This window comes from Phaenicophaeus curvirostris, chromosome 3 (assembly GCF_032191515.1).
Source record: "Phaenicophaeus curvirostris isolate KB17595 chromosome 3, BPBGC_Pcur_1.0, whole genome shotgun sequence".
Classification (NCBI taxonomy): domain Eukaryota; kingdom Metazoa; phylum Chordata; class Aves; order Cuculiformes; family Cuculidae; genus Phaenicophaeus; species Phaenicophaeus curvirostris.
In genome coordinates this window covers 74,509,538-74,525,844 of record NC_091394.1, presented here as the reverse complement: position 1 = coordinate 74,525,844, position 16,307 = coordinate 74,509,538, and the positions used below count along the sequence as shown (strand labels likewise).

The following is a 16,307-nucleotide window of genomic DNA, read 5'->3' as shown; positions in this document are numbered from 1 at the left end:
TGCACAGCTCTGAGCACTTGTCTCTGTGAGTGAAATTATCTTTGGGACAGCAGTAGCCCAGCTGTGTTTTCCAGGAGACACTGGACCAGTAAGGAAGAATCCATAGGATAAGTGCTTCCCCTCATCCATCTCCCAAAGTATAACCAAGCATCTTTGTTGTTTTGTGTGTTTTTAAATAATGAGACAGGACTTTCTGCCAAATACCTTATCTTGTTTGGCAGTAACTTTCTCACTTGGAAGAGAGTTTCTAACTTGCAGAGGGGAAGGGTTGCTTGTGGCCAATTTCATGAACAGATGAGCTTGCACTTTGCAGTTCTGTAATATTTAATTTGAACATGTCAGAGAACCTATCCCATTTGTAACTTTCAGCTTTACAAAACTCTCTTTCGGGGTTTCTCCCCCCTCCCCCCCAATTCTTTTCAGTACAAATAATGAGCATAATTGCCAAAGAAAAAATGCTGTGCTCTAACCGCTAACTGAAGTCCAGTCCCAGGGGAGGCAGGGAAAGCAGAGACTACTAAAAGACATCAGTCATTTAAGTAAGGGCATGTACATCATGTGATTTCTTTTCTAACAGTAACAGTTGTGGTGCTGGGTTATGGTCAAAGGATACTTATTCAGGTTCAAAGAGACTAAACTCCAACTACTGTCCTTGTCTGACCCCCTCTTAAAGGGGATAAAGTGCTCCTTCTTGCAACAGATCACACTTTCTTCTCTTAAATATAAGACTGTCAAACACCAAGCAGGGTGGGTATAGCAAGAAAGATAAAAACACTATCACAAGAGAGAGGTTAATTGTACTTCTCATTTTTTAACTAAGGATTGTAATCAAAGTTTGAAAATGCCTGCTCCTGTAAGCCATTTAATAATCTACATATCCAAGTACACATGGAGGCCATACAAGATAAGAATCAGAGACAAAGCATTTAACATCCCGCACTTATATTTTTACAAGGTTATGGCATTTTTTCCTCAGACAATCCATTTTACATTTGTAATTATTTCTGCACTGTGTAAAATGCACCTGCATTCAAAGTTTACAGAGGCTTCTTTTGCACAGATTAGCCATATGTACAATACAAGAAAACAAGTTCTTTATAAAAAGTCAAAGGCACAACTGGAGGTCTTAAAACACTGTTGTTTTTTTAAAAAATAGAACAAACAACAACTTTAAACTGTGCAAGATTAGGTAAAAAAAAAATAACTTTTGCTGTTTCAAAGAATGTAGCAGGTCAGATTGTGTAGGTTCAGGCTAATCAATTCCTTTGTTAAGAACAGCTTAATACTTTATCAAGAAGAAACCCATGAGGACTTGTGTGATTTCAGCACCCGTGTTCTCAGTGAAGGGCTTAGTGGTCTGTGTGCACATCTGAAAATGGTGCAGTAACATCACAACCGTTCGAGGCCCATCTGCTGATATCCAGAGCTCTGATGATTTCTCTTGCGCACAATTGGCCTGAGCAGTGGTAAAACTAGGAACATAATCAAAGTCTCCATCTAGGCTTGCTGTGTTTGTTCAAAACATCAGAAAGGGTGGAGGAATCTGCATGAAAGAGTTGTGCAGGTCACTGAACTCCACAATAAAAGCAAATCTTGGTTTCTTGTTTTCCAAAATATCAAATCAAAAGCTTTGGTTTTCACGTTACACACACAGCATTTCAGTGACATCTTCTGTGAGAGAGAACAGTGTTTCACTAAGTGTATGTCAGCATTTATTCAATACTATGTTTAATTTAACATTGAATATTGAAACATGTTTAATATTATACATTAATATTAATTTAATATTATTAAATATTAAATGCCTCTATTTAAACCCACATAAGATGGGTAATAAAGAGGAGTTAGAGACATGCACATGCCTGTGGGGCTATGATCTTATTGGCATCACGGAGACGTGGTGGGATGGATTCTATGACTGGAGTGTTAGAAGTATACAGGCATTTTAGTCAGGACAAGCACAGGAGACATGCACAGTGACTGGCTGGATTGCACAGAGCTCTGTCTTGGGACAGATAAGGAGCCAACTGAGAGCTTATGAATCAGGATGAAAGGGAGGGCAGTATCAGGTGACATTATAGTGGGGTCTGCTACAGGCCACTAGACCAGGTAGAGTGAGCAGATGAGGCCCTCTATGGACAGATAGGAGCACAACAATGCATAAGCTATCCAGGAGGATCGTGGAATATGTGAATAACTTCCTCCTCCAAGTTATAAAGAAGCCACTGAGGAGAGGTGTTATGCTGGACCTTGTTCTCAACAGCAAGGAGGGGCTGGTGGGGAATGTGAAGCTCAAGGGCTGCCTTGGCTGCAGTGACCATGAAATGGTGGAGTTAAAGACCCTTAGGGCAGTAAGGGGCACACACAGCAAGTTCAAAGAGTTCTAGGGATAGGGATTTATCTTCATCAGCTCAGCCGAAAGTCTTGTTGGCTAACCAGCTGAGATGGTCACTTTTTTTTTTAACATGCTGGACTTCACTTAGCAGGATTCTTAGCAGATGATAGCGAGACAATGCTGCAGGTTAAGATCTTGCCCACAAGCGGATTACACACTGGGCTAAGTTTTCTTTTGTGTCAGAGAAGAGAAAGAATGAAAGAAGGCAATTTTTTTTGTTGTTATTTTCAGAGAGGAAGATAAAGAAAGGAATAGAGGAAAGAAAGAGGCATAAAAGAAATCACTTCTTTGACTATGTATTGTTATAGGACTAGAGATTACAGAAGGATTTTTCATAAATATATTCTGTATATTTCTCTGAGACTACTACACGTGATAAAGCACATGGTGCAGCCATCAATACGCTGCTGTTAGTTCAACTTGCAATTTTCTGCACAAATGCTTTCTGGGCAACTTCACCCTTTGACTGTTCCTATGTAGGAGTAAACCAAGCTTGAAAGGCTGAAGTGGCCTCATCAGAAAACTCACAAAAGCAAGAGAGTAGCTGCCAGTTATACAAACACAGTTTACTTCATTGCTGCAATTTTACATCAGCCTGAGGTTTAGAAATCAGATTCTGTAGTTACCTAAGGAAGTAGCTCATTTTATCCAACTAACACTATACCCTAGTGCATTGCTAGGAGTTACATCATCTCTGCACTTTTCTCTTCAGAGAAACCGACTCTGAGGGCCTTTCTGGAGGCTCCCAATAGCGATATTAAAGCTTGAAGTAGCATGCATTTGGAGCCCTGGGAATTACACAAAGCAGCGGCCCATACCTAGTCAGCAGTAGTGAAAATCCTTTAAATTATGGCTCTAGTATCCAAGGTCTTCTATACTGCAGTGTGACATTCTGGACAAAGCAGAGAGTAGCCAAGTTCCCAGGGCAGCAGATCAAAAATTATGTTGAGTATGATGGTTATCTGAAGCAAACACTATGACACCCCCAAACCCATCTCTTGGGTTCCGTTATCCTTACCTTCTCTAAGGAAGTCTAACTGCTGGGGCCTTTAAATGCAAATCCATTCTTTGGACACTGTCCTGGCTGGATCATTTGTGTGTACAAGTCCATCCTCTGCTGCATACTACAAACAAGTTAAGACAGAAGCAATCAGAAGCCAAACTATCACAGTAGAGAGCCAACAGCTGGCTCTGTAAGCTTAATCTTTCTTAAAGCCCCAGGCAGATATCAGAGTTCAGGCCACGTAATTAAGACATTTGTAATGCTCCCAATCACCATGGCATCAAGGGCAATTCAACACCAGAAATTATACTGAGGTAATCCACCTCCCCTAACAGTGCAAAACATGGGTATGTGCAGTATGTGGAAGAAGACTGTCATCAGACTCTGGCAGTCACAACTGATGGGTCTCAAAAGTATGCCTGGAAATCCAAGACAAATGCACCTCATTTGTACAGTTGAAGCCACACACTCTGCAAATCTCTAAAGGAAAAGTTAACAGGTTCTCTACTTGGTACATCTGCACAGGCTATTTACCCCTGAAGATGTCCTAATACTAAGGGATACCAATGGCTTCTCCTACATATTATACAGTTACAAGATGAAAGTAAAAAATGCAACCCTCTCAAAAATCTATACTTCTTGCTCAAGGCCACCTTGATCACTTTGCCTTCTCTCCTAAGCATGCCTTCAAGCACCTACCATTTCTATCATCATTTTCAATATATTCCTTAGACCTAGGATAGCCTCTCCAAACCCTACTGGAAAGGTAGTTCCCAGATTGCCTACACTTCTGTTCTCCAAACCCACGAAAAATACCATGGGAAGGTTTCTGCTGAGGACTATCCTTTGCTTGCTTACACCTGTGTTGAAATCCTGAGCGAAAATGATACTCATGAAGACTAAGTTTAGCCAACAGGCAACTGTCCCAAGATGCCTTATGGCAGAGCTTTTCCTCCCCAGGAGTCCTGCAGTGTTAGCCTGTATTCAATCTCTCTAAATTAGAGCCCATCTTCTCAAGATCCTCTGCAGCTTTTAAGTTCAGTAGGTGCATTTCCCTCCAAGCACATGTTCTCACCACAGTTTTAAGTCTCGCCTTTCCCCAGCTGTCACTATTGGCAAAATTCTGTGTCATCTTCATACAACACAGTATGGAAGGATAGGGCTCAGAAACAACAGGTGACAAGCAAATCCAGTAGACAAGCCATTTCTGGACATAAACCAGATCTTTTTGGTCTCCCTTCAGACAAAAAACTTCAAGAGGTTTCAGTATGCAAATGCAATTGGCTGAGGTCTAATGCTACTACTTCTACAGTGAACGGGTATCACTGTTTAGAAGAGCAGCTGCTTTTCCATAGGAGCTGCTTATAATGCTTGTTTATCCCTACAATATTTTGTTCCTGCGTACTTTTGTGAATAATTCTTCACTAGTGACTCCACTAGATAGCAGATGCACTAATGCCAAAGGTAAATCTTTTTTTCTTTATCGTACTATCAAAGAAACAGCTATGGGGAGTTAATATTTTATGCTGTATAATAGCATCTTCATACAAATTTATCACAGTATACTTTGCATTAACAGTTTCCTGCATGCCTTTCCATAGTATTAATAATCTTACTAATCTAACACTACACTGCCACCAAAATCAATATACTTATGTGCTGCTCAACTTTCAGCATAATGTCCAGGGATCACCTTATCACATCAAGGAGGCTGAAAATAAGTCTCCCCTCAAGTGCTCCATTCAGCTTTGGAGCTTATCGCCACCACACTCTGTCTACAACTCCAAGGTTTTAAATGGAGCTACAGACTAAGGAGATGAATCCATGGCAGGCATGCTGATCCACAGTTTGGATGCAGGCTCCAGGCCTGTGCTCTCCCTTAGCACTTGCCAAATACATCTGAGGAAACAGCTCTCAACAGCTGACAGTGATGCTAGCAAGGAAGAATTTGCTTTTATTTACTTATATTTCACAGATTTCTTAGACACAGCATTTTGTGGTCAATGGCAACTGCCACAGGTTAGATTAGTGCCAGAAAAGGACATGTTTGTCTTGTTTTAAAGCAATATTAATGCCACGATAATTAATATAATTTATTTGGAAGTAATTAAAAAAAAAACCTCTTCTCTAACACCCAACAGACTTATAGTTTGTACATGTTAGAATCTTTGATTTTCTTTGTCAGGTCTTGGTCTGACATTTGGCCTCGCTGCTGAGCCTTCCCGTGCTTTCCCTTCTGCTTCATTAGGGCAGTACTCAGTGGGACGGAAGGGCTTCCTTCAACCTTGAGTCCTCTTCCCCCTGCACCTCCATATTTTATTATTCCTTAAAACAGATAAGGCTGGTGTAGAAGGAACTCGGGCATCTTTGTTTAAAACTCCAGCTATTCAGCCTAACCCTGGTGGCTTTGCACTGACATCTGCAAAGACTCTCTGACTCGTAACATCACCTTGGAGATACAGGTAACAGCTTCAGCACCAGGTTAGGCTAATTACCTTCTCTAATTCCCCAATACAAAGTAACATACTGACTGCCCCTAGTCATTTTTGCGTTCCCCCAAAACTGAGGGGTGACAACCTACTAGAAGAACAGCAACAAGTGACTTAGAGTGGTCATGTCTCCAGATGCAAAAGCAGTAGCTAGGTGACACTAGTAATGAAGCATCCAGGGAGGGATGCAAGACAAATAGCTATTCCAACCTATCTTCTCTACTTAAACAAACCCCAGAAACAAATACTTGCATGCTTTACGTGGAGTCAGAAAGGATTTCTACAACCACTACTAGTAGCTGCATATCACTACATAATGATGCAGTGCAAGATCTTAATTCTTTTTACGTAACCTAGTTCTTTGAATCAAACATGATATAAAGTGTTTCCAAATGCAAATCTGTTTTCCTCACGAATTGATCCTCCTTCTCAGATTTAATCAACAGCCAGATTGGATATTTTCCAATCAATATTTCTGAGACTGTGGTATTCTCCAAAGACTCTCAAAATAAAACACAATTAAGTTTCAGAAATCAGTTTTTGATGCATAAAACAAGTTTTCACATGTTCTAAAGGTTGGTGGTGGCATTCAAATAGCATTTATGCATCTCAGGGTATCCCATTCATCACAAAAATATTAAGTAGAAACATTGAGAATCACCATCTCTGCTGTTTGATTTCCTAATGTTTTTTCCACTATACTTCTGCTTGACAGATGCCAATATCCAGAAGGCAGCTATGGTTTACATTAAAAGTGAGTATAGGTCAGGAGCAGTCAGTAGGCTTTCAGATCTCAGCCAAGTAACCTGCAGGTCAGTCAAGAGAACCACAGACGTACCCCCCATGTTTTTTTGCCTGTAGGAACAGATACGTGTATAGACACAATCTACAGGCTTCTAGTTCCCTTTCTGCAGATTTTCTATCCCAGTTTTTCATATGACTTTGTTCTCTGTAGTCCTGAGAAAGTTTTGTTCATTAAGTATTATTTCTTTTCTGCTTAGTGACACAAATACTGAAGTATCCTTTCATCAGGCTACTGATTGACAGCTTCTATTAATGTCAAGACTGTAAGACAGGTTCTCTGTTGCAGGCTAGTCTTACTACATAACCCTCACCATCCTACTCAGAGGAACACTAGCAGGAAAAGCCATAGGAGAGAAAAGAAAGAGCAAGGGCAGGGAAGAAATACTTGTCCAACTCATCCACTAGTGTTAAGATTAAAGTAGCTTTGCCCTCTGCTAGGTCTAGGAAGCCCAGCAGACCCTGAGCTCTGTAGCACTGCAAAGCCAGCAAAGATACAGCAAAAAGCACAAGATGCACCAAGCAGACTTCAGAAAACCTCAAAGAAATTTGAGGGATCACTCCAACATCCAGTGAACACCAGATTTTCTCCAGCTGCTCTTTGGGCTGGCATGGGTGTGATGTGCACACGTATACAGACTTGTAGCGTAATGCCTACAATGTTCATTGCTGGAAAGCAGCCTGAAAGCAGGAGGAAACACAGCTTCTGTACAAAGCTTTTTTAGAAGTGGTTCATACAAAGTTTGAGAGAGGCAAATCTAGTCAATTCTGTGGTATAATTCCTGGAGTTGAAAGTCTTAACATGGTACTTTGTTCCCAAAATTTAACAAGACATGCTATTAGCAAATGTGTTTACATAACTAGAATAATTTTCCTCTTCCACAACTGGAATGTTTATCCATATTTAAAGAAGGAAATGCCATATAACTCGACAAATAGCCAAAGCACGAGCACTAAACCAACAGGTCATCCGTTAATCAAATAGAAACATTTAGATCCCCATGATTGTTGTTTAATCACAAAACAAATTCAACAGGGAAAGCTTGGGTTTTTTTTTTAAAAAAAAACAAACAACAGAAAAACACAAATGTAAACAAATGCGAAACAACCAAGTTTGCAGCCCTAAGGAGCCTTATTCCAAGACCAGCTCAGCTCTACCCCTGGAAACACCAGAAGCTCATTTGGTACAAACGCCATCTCCACATTTAATCAGATAACCTGCTGCTCACTCGACCATCTAACCTGTCTGCCTACTACAATCAACTTCCCATCTGAGTAAGTTAATAGCAGCATGACACCAACAAGCAATGGGAATACAGACAGGAGCACTTGCTGCCACAGGAGACAATGATCTGCCTCTAGTAGCATCGGGACTTTCAATACACTCCTGTAAAGGGCTGCTGCTGAGTGAAGAGAAGCATCCAGCCACATATCTTTGTGCATTGAATAACCTGTGTTGACCTGGCCATCACTGCAAACGTTTAAAAAAAAAAAACAAACAACCAAAAATAAGACACCTTGCGGGAATGAAACGACGAGACGGACTCTGGATAGATGTAAAAGTGGAGACCTTTATTGTTGGAACTTAGAGGTTTATAAACCTTTGCTCATCTGTCCATGCGCTTCTCATAGCAACCTGATTGGCCAAGGCCTATTGTCCACATGCTCACAATCACCAGCAGCAACGTTTGATTGGTTGTCCTCCAAAACCCCACACACTGCCCCTAAGTGCTGTCTCCACCCTGATTTGCATCTCTGATGTTCACCTCTGTTCAGCTTCTTACAACCCAAGGTCAGTTCAAGGACCCCAAGTCAAAAGTATCCAACAGGTTTACCTTGCTACCACTGATTCCTACACCACCTGTAGGGATGACACACATGCCTTGAGGCACAACAGGAGGATCCACTCTACTACCACTGACCTGAACTGTGTTGTAAATAAGCAAAAAGAAAAATTCTACTCGCCGATCTCTGCAACTACCTCACACTATCTTGTAGTATAATTTAATCCTTCATACTGAACTAAAGGTCTTACTATATAGAGGCAGAAAAGGCAGAAGACAACAGTATGAGCTGCTAAGTGAACAAATCATTCAGTATATTAAAAGAGAAACTGGGATCTGTAAGTAGAGGAACCACTCTCAGTATCCATAGTGGCATTTTGTATGGTGGGTTCTTGGACACTCTTACCACCACCACTGTTTTTACAGGTTTATCAACTTTTCTTCAAGGTCTTGGGGTTTTTTATGTATTTCTTTTAAAGCGCTGTTACTATTCTGATACCCTGACACCCATGGATCAGAGCATTAACATTCTGCTGCTTTTCAGACACCACAGCAGTTTTACTAATTAAAACCTACAAACGAAGAAATAATGGCAGCTTACGGAAGCATGCAATGATTAGTCTTCCCTGCTTACACACTCCTCCAATGAAATACAGGAGTAGTTAGAGGCATCCCTGCTGCTCTAATCCTCAGCAAGTTAGATTCACTTAGAAAAGAAGTCTTCCCTCCCAAGCTATCACCCTGGTGACAAGTTTGTACTATTAACTAAATAGTTGAGGTTATTTTGACAAACCCACAATGGAGACTGGCTTGCTGTGAATAAAGACAGGTAATGAACAGTTCCAGATTCTGCTGCTTCATATATACATTTGAGCTCCATTTGCTGGACAGCATCTAAAAGCCAGCAGTAGGCTTTTAGGCTCAGTGACTGTATTCACTGCAGATGTGATCTCCTGCAGTCGAAGCTGACATACTCCTTACAAAAACAGGAGGAAAAAAAAAAAAAAAAAGTACTACTACAGTCATAGAATCATAAAGTGGTTTGAGTTGGAAAGGACCTTAAAGATGATCCAATTCTACCGCCCCCCCCCAATGAGGGGCAGGGAGATCCTGCTAGATTAGGCTGCCCAAGGTCCCATCCAACCTGGCCTTGAACTCCTGCAGGGCCAGGGCAGGACAACCTCCCTTGGCAACCTGTGCTAGTGCCTCACCACTCTCATGGTGAAGAATTTCCTCCAATTACATGCCTTCATAAAAAAAGTCCCTCTCCAACTTTCTTGTAGCCCCCTTCAGGTACTGGAAGATTGCTATAAGGTCTCCTGGGGGCCTTCTCTTCTCCAGACTGAACAGCCCCAACTCTCACAGCCTGTCCTCAAATAGAAGGTGCTCCAGCCCTCCCATCATCTTTGTAGCCCTCCTCTCGGCCCATTCCAACAGTTTAATATCCTTCCTATGTTGGGGACTCTAGAACTGAACACTGCTCCAGGGTGGGTCTCACAAGAGCAGAGTAGAGGGGCAGAATCACCTCCCTCGACCTGCTGGCCACGCTTCTTTTGATGCAGCCCAGGATATGGTTGGCCTTCTGGGCTGCAAGCTCTCAGTGCCAGCTCATGTCAAGCTTCTCCTCAATCAGCAGCCCCAAGTCCTTCTCTGCAGGGCTGCTTTTAATCATGTCATCCTCCATCCTGTATTGAAACCATGGATAGTCTAAGAGCTGTGATCTAGAGCACTGCTATGATGCTGAGTACCACTAAGCTGATGAAGAGGTTTTGTTTGCATCTGCTGCTGTTCTCCTTCTGCAACAGATCTCCCAGGCTAAATACGTATATGGTTGTTTCCCAACCCAGTTCTGTCAAGTGATGCTGGTTAGCCAGACACACAGATATGCAAATAAAGCTGCTGGCAGCAGCATTGAATGGTATCACTCCTAATCCAGCCCACTTTTGCCCAGTTTTGTCAGTTTAACCTCACTGTAATTTACTTGTGCCTAAATATGGATCTAAGCAATGACTCAGGTTAGAGAAAAGCCTTACTTGTTCTCCATGATAGTTGTTACAGAGGATCTGATCCATCACAGAGAACAAGTCAGGCTTTTATCTAACTTAATTTTATTTGTGTATGTCACATTATATACATATTTTTTGAGTCGATTAATGTATAACAAGAAAAAAGCATACCTAATCCATAGCAGGAAGAGTTAGAAGCAGATAGATGAGGACACAAACAAGTTACCCTGTATTTCCTTGTGCAGCAAGTGTAAGAACTGTGCCTTTAACTACCACGTAAAAAGGCCTTTTAATTCAAATCACTTATGGAGAGAGCTGCACATACACAGACGCAACAGGGAGGTAATGCAAACCTAACTGCTATTAGACTGGCACAGCCAAATAAAACTACAAACACATTAGAAGAGAACCATGCTCACAAGTGGTACCTATATCTCTCAAGACAAGTCCTGCTTCAAAGATGCAAACAAACAAGTTCACCTACCCACTTGGTTCAAAGGCACAAGAGTTTACCACAGGGCACAGAACTCAAGAACTCTTCCAGTTATTTTGAGTTCAAGGACTTCCTGAGCCAGATGTGGTTTTTCTGTGTATTCACTACCTCATGATGAATTTGAATTTTCTTCCCTTGCACTTATCCCATTTGTTTGAACCCACATCAGTTTTTAGCTTCCACATCATTTTCTGGCTACACATCCCACCAGTGTACTGACCACCAAGTAAAAAGCTACTCTTTCCATTTCTTTTTCAATGATATTTTGGACAGTGAACAAGGTTGAAGCATGTTCCTACAATTATGGACTTTGACAGAAGCTTTTGGGGTTTTAAAGGCACTGCTTGAAAGTGATCAAAACAGCACTAAAGCTGTTTAAATTCAATAAGATTTTAACTTTATTTTAAAACTACTTATCCTTTAGCAGTAACTTACACATTTGTGTATGGTAGAGGTTTCTCTAACGCATCTTAGCAGTTGCCAAGTAGCACAGTTATTCATTACTTTCCACATACATACAGCAACAAGTACACTTATCAAGGATTAGATAAGGAAAAACTCCTCCCTCCTATGAATCCTGATTTTCTTTATCTCAAAAGCCTGGGACTAGGCAGAGACCAAGACCACTGATTTGCTGTCAGAACATGTTGCCAGGTATAATTACAAGCTGAACAGATATCAAAGACTGACAGATCCTGAATAACTCGCTCGCCCTCCCTTTCATTAGGAGTTCACTGGAGCTATTAAAGTAGCATAAAAGGCATCTATTTCTTTATGCCATCAGGTTTCATCACCAAAGCTGTAAAAGCATTAAGACAAGTCAGTTTCAGGGATTTCTACTAGCCACTAAAGCCCAAAGCAATGTCTCCTTCCCTGCCACCATCTAAAGTTGATTACTGTGCAGAGAACAAAACTGGCTATTAAAAGACAACTTGACATTGAAAAATACAAGCAGTAGAAACTTTGTGCAGCAGGTCCAAAGAACTTTCCTTATTTCCTTAAGTATTCACTAGTTAGATTTATGACCTACTGTCTGATGATTAGCCACCGGCTCTGTATTGCTTTTCCACATACATGCATTTAAATGCACTACTTAGTACAGAGGATACCCTGTTCTTCTCTGCTGCATGTACTTAACATTTTCTGAATTAAATTTCACATTAATAAAGTTCCATTTAAGAGAACTCCAATCACTATGTGAAAGGGATCCAATTACTTATTGCATCCTTCACAAAGCACAGGAATTTGCCTGAAAAGAAACAAAGCTTAATTTTTTTGGAGAAAAAACCCAAAAAAGTATTAGCTACAAAGGATCACTACTTCTATTACTGTATATACTATTCATCTGTAGATCAAACACTACTCTAGATAGAGAGGGAACACCTAAACACCAGATCTCAATACAGAAGTCAAGTCAAGTTGACTCCAGAAATTTTACTTTTTTTCTAAAGGGGAGGTACTTGTAACTGGCACAGAATGGTTTCTTAAGAATATACAACCTACAGCTAGACAAGAACATAAAAAGGATATTTTGGGACTTAAGACTGTGTGTATATATGTTGGTTACATACTAATCAGCCCAAGCAGCAATGGCGAGACTTATATAGGATTCCATTGAGTAAGAGATCTCTGTAGGGTCTGACACAGCCTCCTGTGGCCAGTCTGTTATTAAGTACAACATGCCAAAATCACTACAGACTACTATTGTTACTGTGTTCTCATGACACACAGAACTATTTTTGAGAAACTTTGTTTATATTGCTAGTGGAAGTTCAGAATTTTATTTTTCTTGATCTTACATTAAAGAAGCTGAGTTTGGTAACATATCATAACCATAAGACAGACATTAAAGGCATTACAGAAATTAACTCAAGAACGAAGAAATTGCTTTAATTAAAAAACCACAATAGGCAGCTCAGGCATACTGGTTTAGTGTAAAGTATTAAGAAAACCTTTGTTATCTTACAGGTACTAGAGAGTCCATATTGCTCCACAGCTTCATTAGAAGCTATTTGGACCCTTCTCCAGAGGTAAAAAGCACTGGTCAGAATCTAATGGAAAACCTGAGCTCTTCCCAACAGATGAACAACAGCTTATGGCTTACAAGGAATATGGCTTTTTATGGCTCATGATTGCAGAGGTCAAATGGTATCAAGAGCTGTTGTTCTACAGAAGATGGCTAATATATCCAGAAAAGCCAAAAGCCCCTCATAAGAGGCATTTATGAGGTCAGGAAGAATGTATGCCTCTATGCTTTACATATGCATTCAATACATACATGCTGCAATGCAGTACTTGTATAAATAAGCAAACAGTTTTTACCACAAAGGTCAAAAGTTACATATTACAAAAACAGAGGCAGAATTCCACAAATTGTTATGGCAGATTCCAATTCCTCCATTCTGAAGAGGAGCCAGAGGCTTCCTTACCAATATGGGATGGAGTACTGCACGCACCAGTTCCCACTGAGGGCACAATGCAAACTAACAAGTTTAAAAAGGCATGTTAGGTAGAAAAAAAAAAAAAGAAACAACCAAAAAAGTCTTACGGTAACTGTGTGACTTATGCTTTAAAAAGCATCACTACCTGAAATACTCTAAAACTTGGGAAATTCCTAGAAAACCTGAAATTGTTTCCCTGAACAAGATACCAAACAAGCTGTTCTTGGTAGCACAAGCCTTTAGCAAAGCAGACAATGTTCTTTTCTGAGCTTTGTGCGCTTCCTGCAAAAAGACTTCTTTGTTCCTGCTTGTTTTCTCTTCTGCTTTACCTGGGGTAGTACGCGGTGTAGTTCATGAAAAGCTGAGCCCCAGCAGGGTAGTACGCCGTGGAGGGCTGGAGTGTTCGTGGGTTTAGGAGCATGGATGGCTGATACAGAGCAGCCTCTGTTGGCACAACTGCAGCAGGAGCTGGGAAGGAGTAGGAAGGGGGTGAAAGGCCTAAAGAGAACAAATGGAAAATAGATTAGGACCTTTTCAATTCCAGCATATACATTGTCTTCATTAAATAAAGAACCCTACAGGAAGAGCTTTCACAAGCTTCTCATTCTTTTGCTCTTCATGGAAAAGAAATCTGGCACGCCAACATACAAGTGTTGACTACAAGTGTTTTGTGCCACCCCTACCCCCTCCAGTCAAAAGCAAAGTTGGTAACACACAAAAAGGCACCTCTTGCACTGGGAACAGGGCTGCTTTCTGAAGGGGAGGCCCACTTTTCTTGTCTAGGCTCAGGTTTTAATGAAATCTCCAAAAAAGTGTGAGACTTCTCCACCATAAGAAGGAAACTTCTGTTTTAAAAATTTGCCTAATAGTCTCCAGAGCAGAGGACACGAATCCTGACACTCCCTATCCCCTAACCAGCTCTTTTTTTCTTACTCTGGTTAATTGAAGATGCATGGCTTTGTAGCTTGAAATAGTAACACTGATTAGGTTTTTTGTAAATAGCAGAAGTGAGATGTAAGGTCCTAAACAACTTCCCACTGATTACAGCTCACCCTCCTCCTTTGCCATTCTTTTCTTCCCTCTTCCCCCTTCCAGTGCCACAAAAGTGAACATATAAAAGCTTTAGAAAACATTGAATAGCAAAAATAGAGGATTATTTAAAGTGACAGTGAGCATCTCCCAGCATCGTGGGATGGGGCACTGACAGAGCTGAAAGGGCTTATCTGAGGAAGACATCACTAGCATTTGTAGCTGCAAACAGCAGCATTGCCATTTAAGAGTTTGTAAAGTTTGGATCTCTGTCCAAGCGCTCTTCGAAGCATCTTTCAACCCTTGTGTGGAACAGCTGTTAGAGGACTACATACTGCAGATCCTTGCTTAGAAAGACACTTGCATTGCAGATGAAAAACAGCATACAAGCTAGTCACCTGGAAAGCTTCTCCTAAGGATTAACTGAGGGCTGCTCACATTCAAAAGGAGCCACACCCAAGAAGTTTCCTGCTATATTGGCAGCTCTAACTAGGATTTAGAGGACACTTCTTAAAACACCAATAATAAGAAAGCCAATAACAATAATACATTCGCACAGAAAAACAGAGAAAGCTGCCACTTGAGTAGTCTGCCACTTATGATCTTGGAAGCAAAGTATTATTTTTCCCATAGGCTCAGATTTTTATGGCACATACACTTAGTAAGGTAGCCCTTAAGCTCTTCAAGGATTTCCCCCAAATGTTTGTCTAGAAGTCCACATTCATCCAAGTAGCTCTGAGGAGCATAACTTTACATGAAATATACTTTCCAAAGTTCTGAGGCCAAAGCTATGCGTATTTTATTCCCACACAGGCAACCTCAATTCTATATGAGGAACAAATGGCAGAAGTGTTCTGTCAGTAGTGTTTCAATAGGCAGAACACTTGTGGTTAAGTCCCAAAAGGAGAACGTTACCAATGGTTTTGTAAATTGAGTTTTGTAAGTGAAAGGGGAGGGGTTTTTACTTGACACGTTCACCATGATGAAAAAGCTAAATACAAATCAGCTTAAATGGGAAACAATTCGTTAAGGTCTAAGCAGGTCTTACAAATAAGTTTTTGGAGTCATGGCTTGCCTAGGCCAAGTTAAACTTCAGGGAGGGGAGGAAACTTTGCCACTGGAAAAACAAGAGCAATTTTACATTAGTTCTTCAGTCATAGTAATTTACAACCAAAGGGAAAAATAATGACTGCAAGATGCTGGTGATTTTAGATTAAAAGACCTTATTTTAACATCCCCATCTGATACTCCTTTCCAAGAACCAGAATCAGAGTCAACAAAGCAGCTCCAACACCTACCCGCACACAGCGCAGAGTATTGGCAAGACCCATGCAAAAACTTACATGGTAACTTACATGGTGGTGGGGACAAGCCATTTCGATTTAAAGTGCCCCCCATTAATACAAAGTTCATTTCCTCAGCAGAACATTGAAAGACTTCAACATATCTGTCCTTCATAGTCTTCTTATGACACTTCTGTGCAGCCAGAAAAGCTCGGTCTGCAGTTTTCATCTGAATAAAAGCGTCTCCCGATGGACGTCCCTACAAATGAGGTAGACAAAAAAAATGTTTCTGGAACTCATGAAGTTGCAGCATAGCAATAATTTGTGTTGTTAAAAGCAGTCTCTTCAGCCATCAATATATTCATCTCCATAGTCAAATACAGTGGGTCAACCTGAGCATCCATCAGTGCATTTAAGTTCTCCTCCCCAAAGTTCTTCCCAATTGTGCTAACTTGATTTATTTATCTGTTTCTATTAAGCTATGTGGTAACTTAAGCCAATCTACTTCTATGTTAAAAAAATAAATAAGGACACCTACAGGAAAGACTACACTTCAGGGTTATATAGGTGCTTTGAGACCTGC

The 16,307-nt window shown here is 40.7% G+C and overlaps 1 protein-coding gene across 2 annotated transcripts in view; it reads right to left on the bottom strand.

The window, feature by feature from the left end:
- Window positions 1-868: 868 nt before the first annotated feature.
- The window catches only part of ESRP1 (epithelial splicing regulatory protein 1), a 34,084-nt gene continuing 18,645 nt past the window's right edge, over window positions 869-16,307 (bottom strand). The window contains exons 12-15 of one of the 2 annotated variants that reach the window (XM_069854358.1): window positions 15,785-15,983; window positions 13,742-13,910; window positions 3,414-3,519; window positions 869-1,543 (exon numbers count right to left, since the gene is read on the bottom strand). In XM_069854358.1, coding sequence (XP_069710459.1) covers window positions 3,429-3,519; window positions 13,742-13,910; window positions 15,785-15,983 — 459 coding nt within the window. In that variant the 3' untranslated portion in view covers window positions 869-1,543; window positions 3,414-3,428. The remainder of the gene's footprint in view (window positions 1,544-3,413; window positions 3,520-13,741; window positions 13,911-15,784; window positions 15,984-16,307) is intronic. The other variant, XM_069854359.1, reaches the window with a different exon arrangement.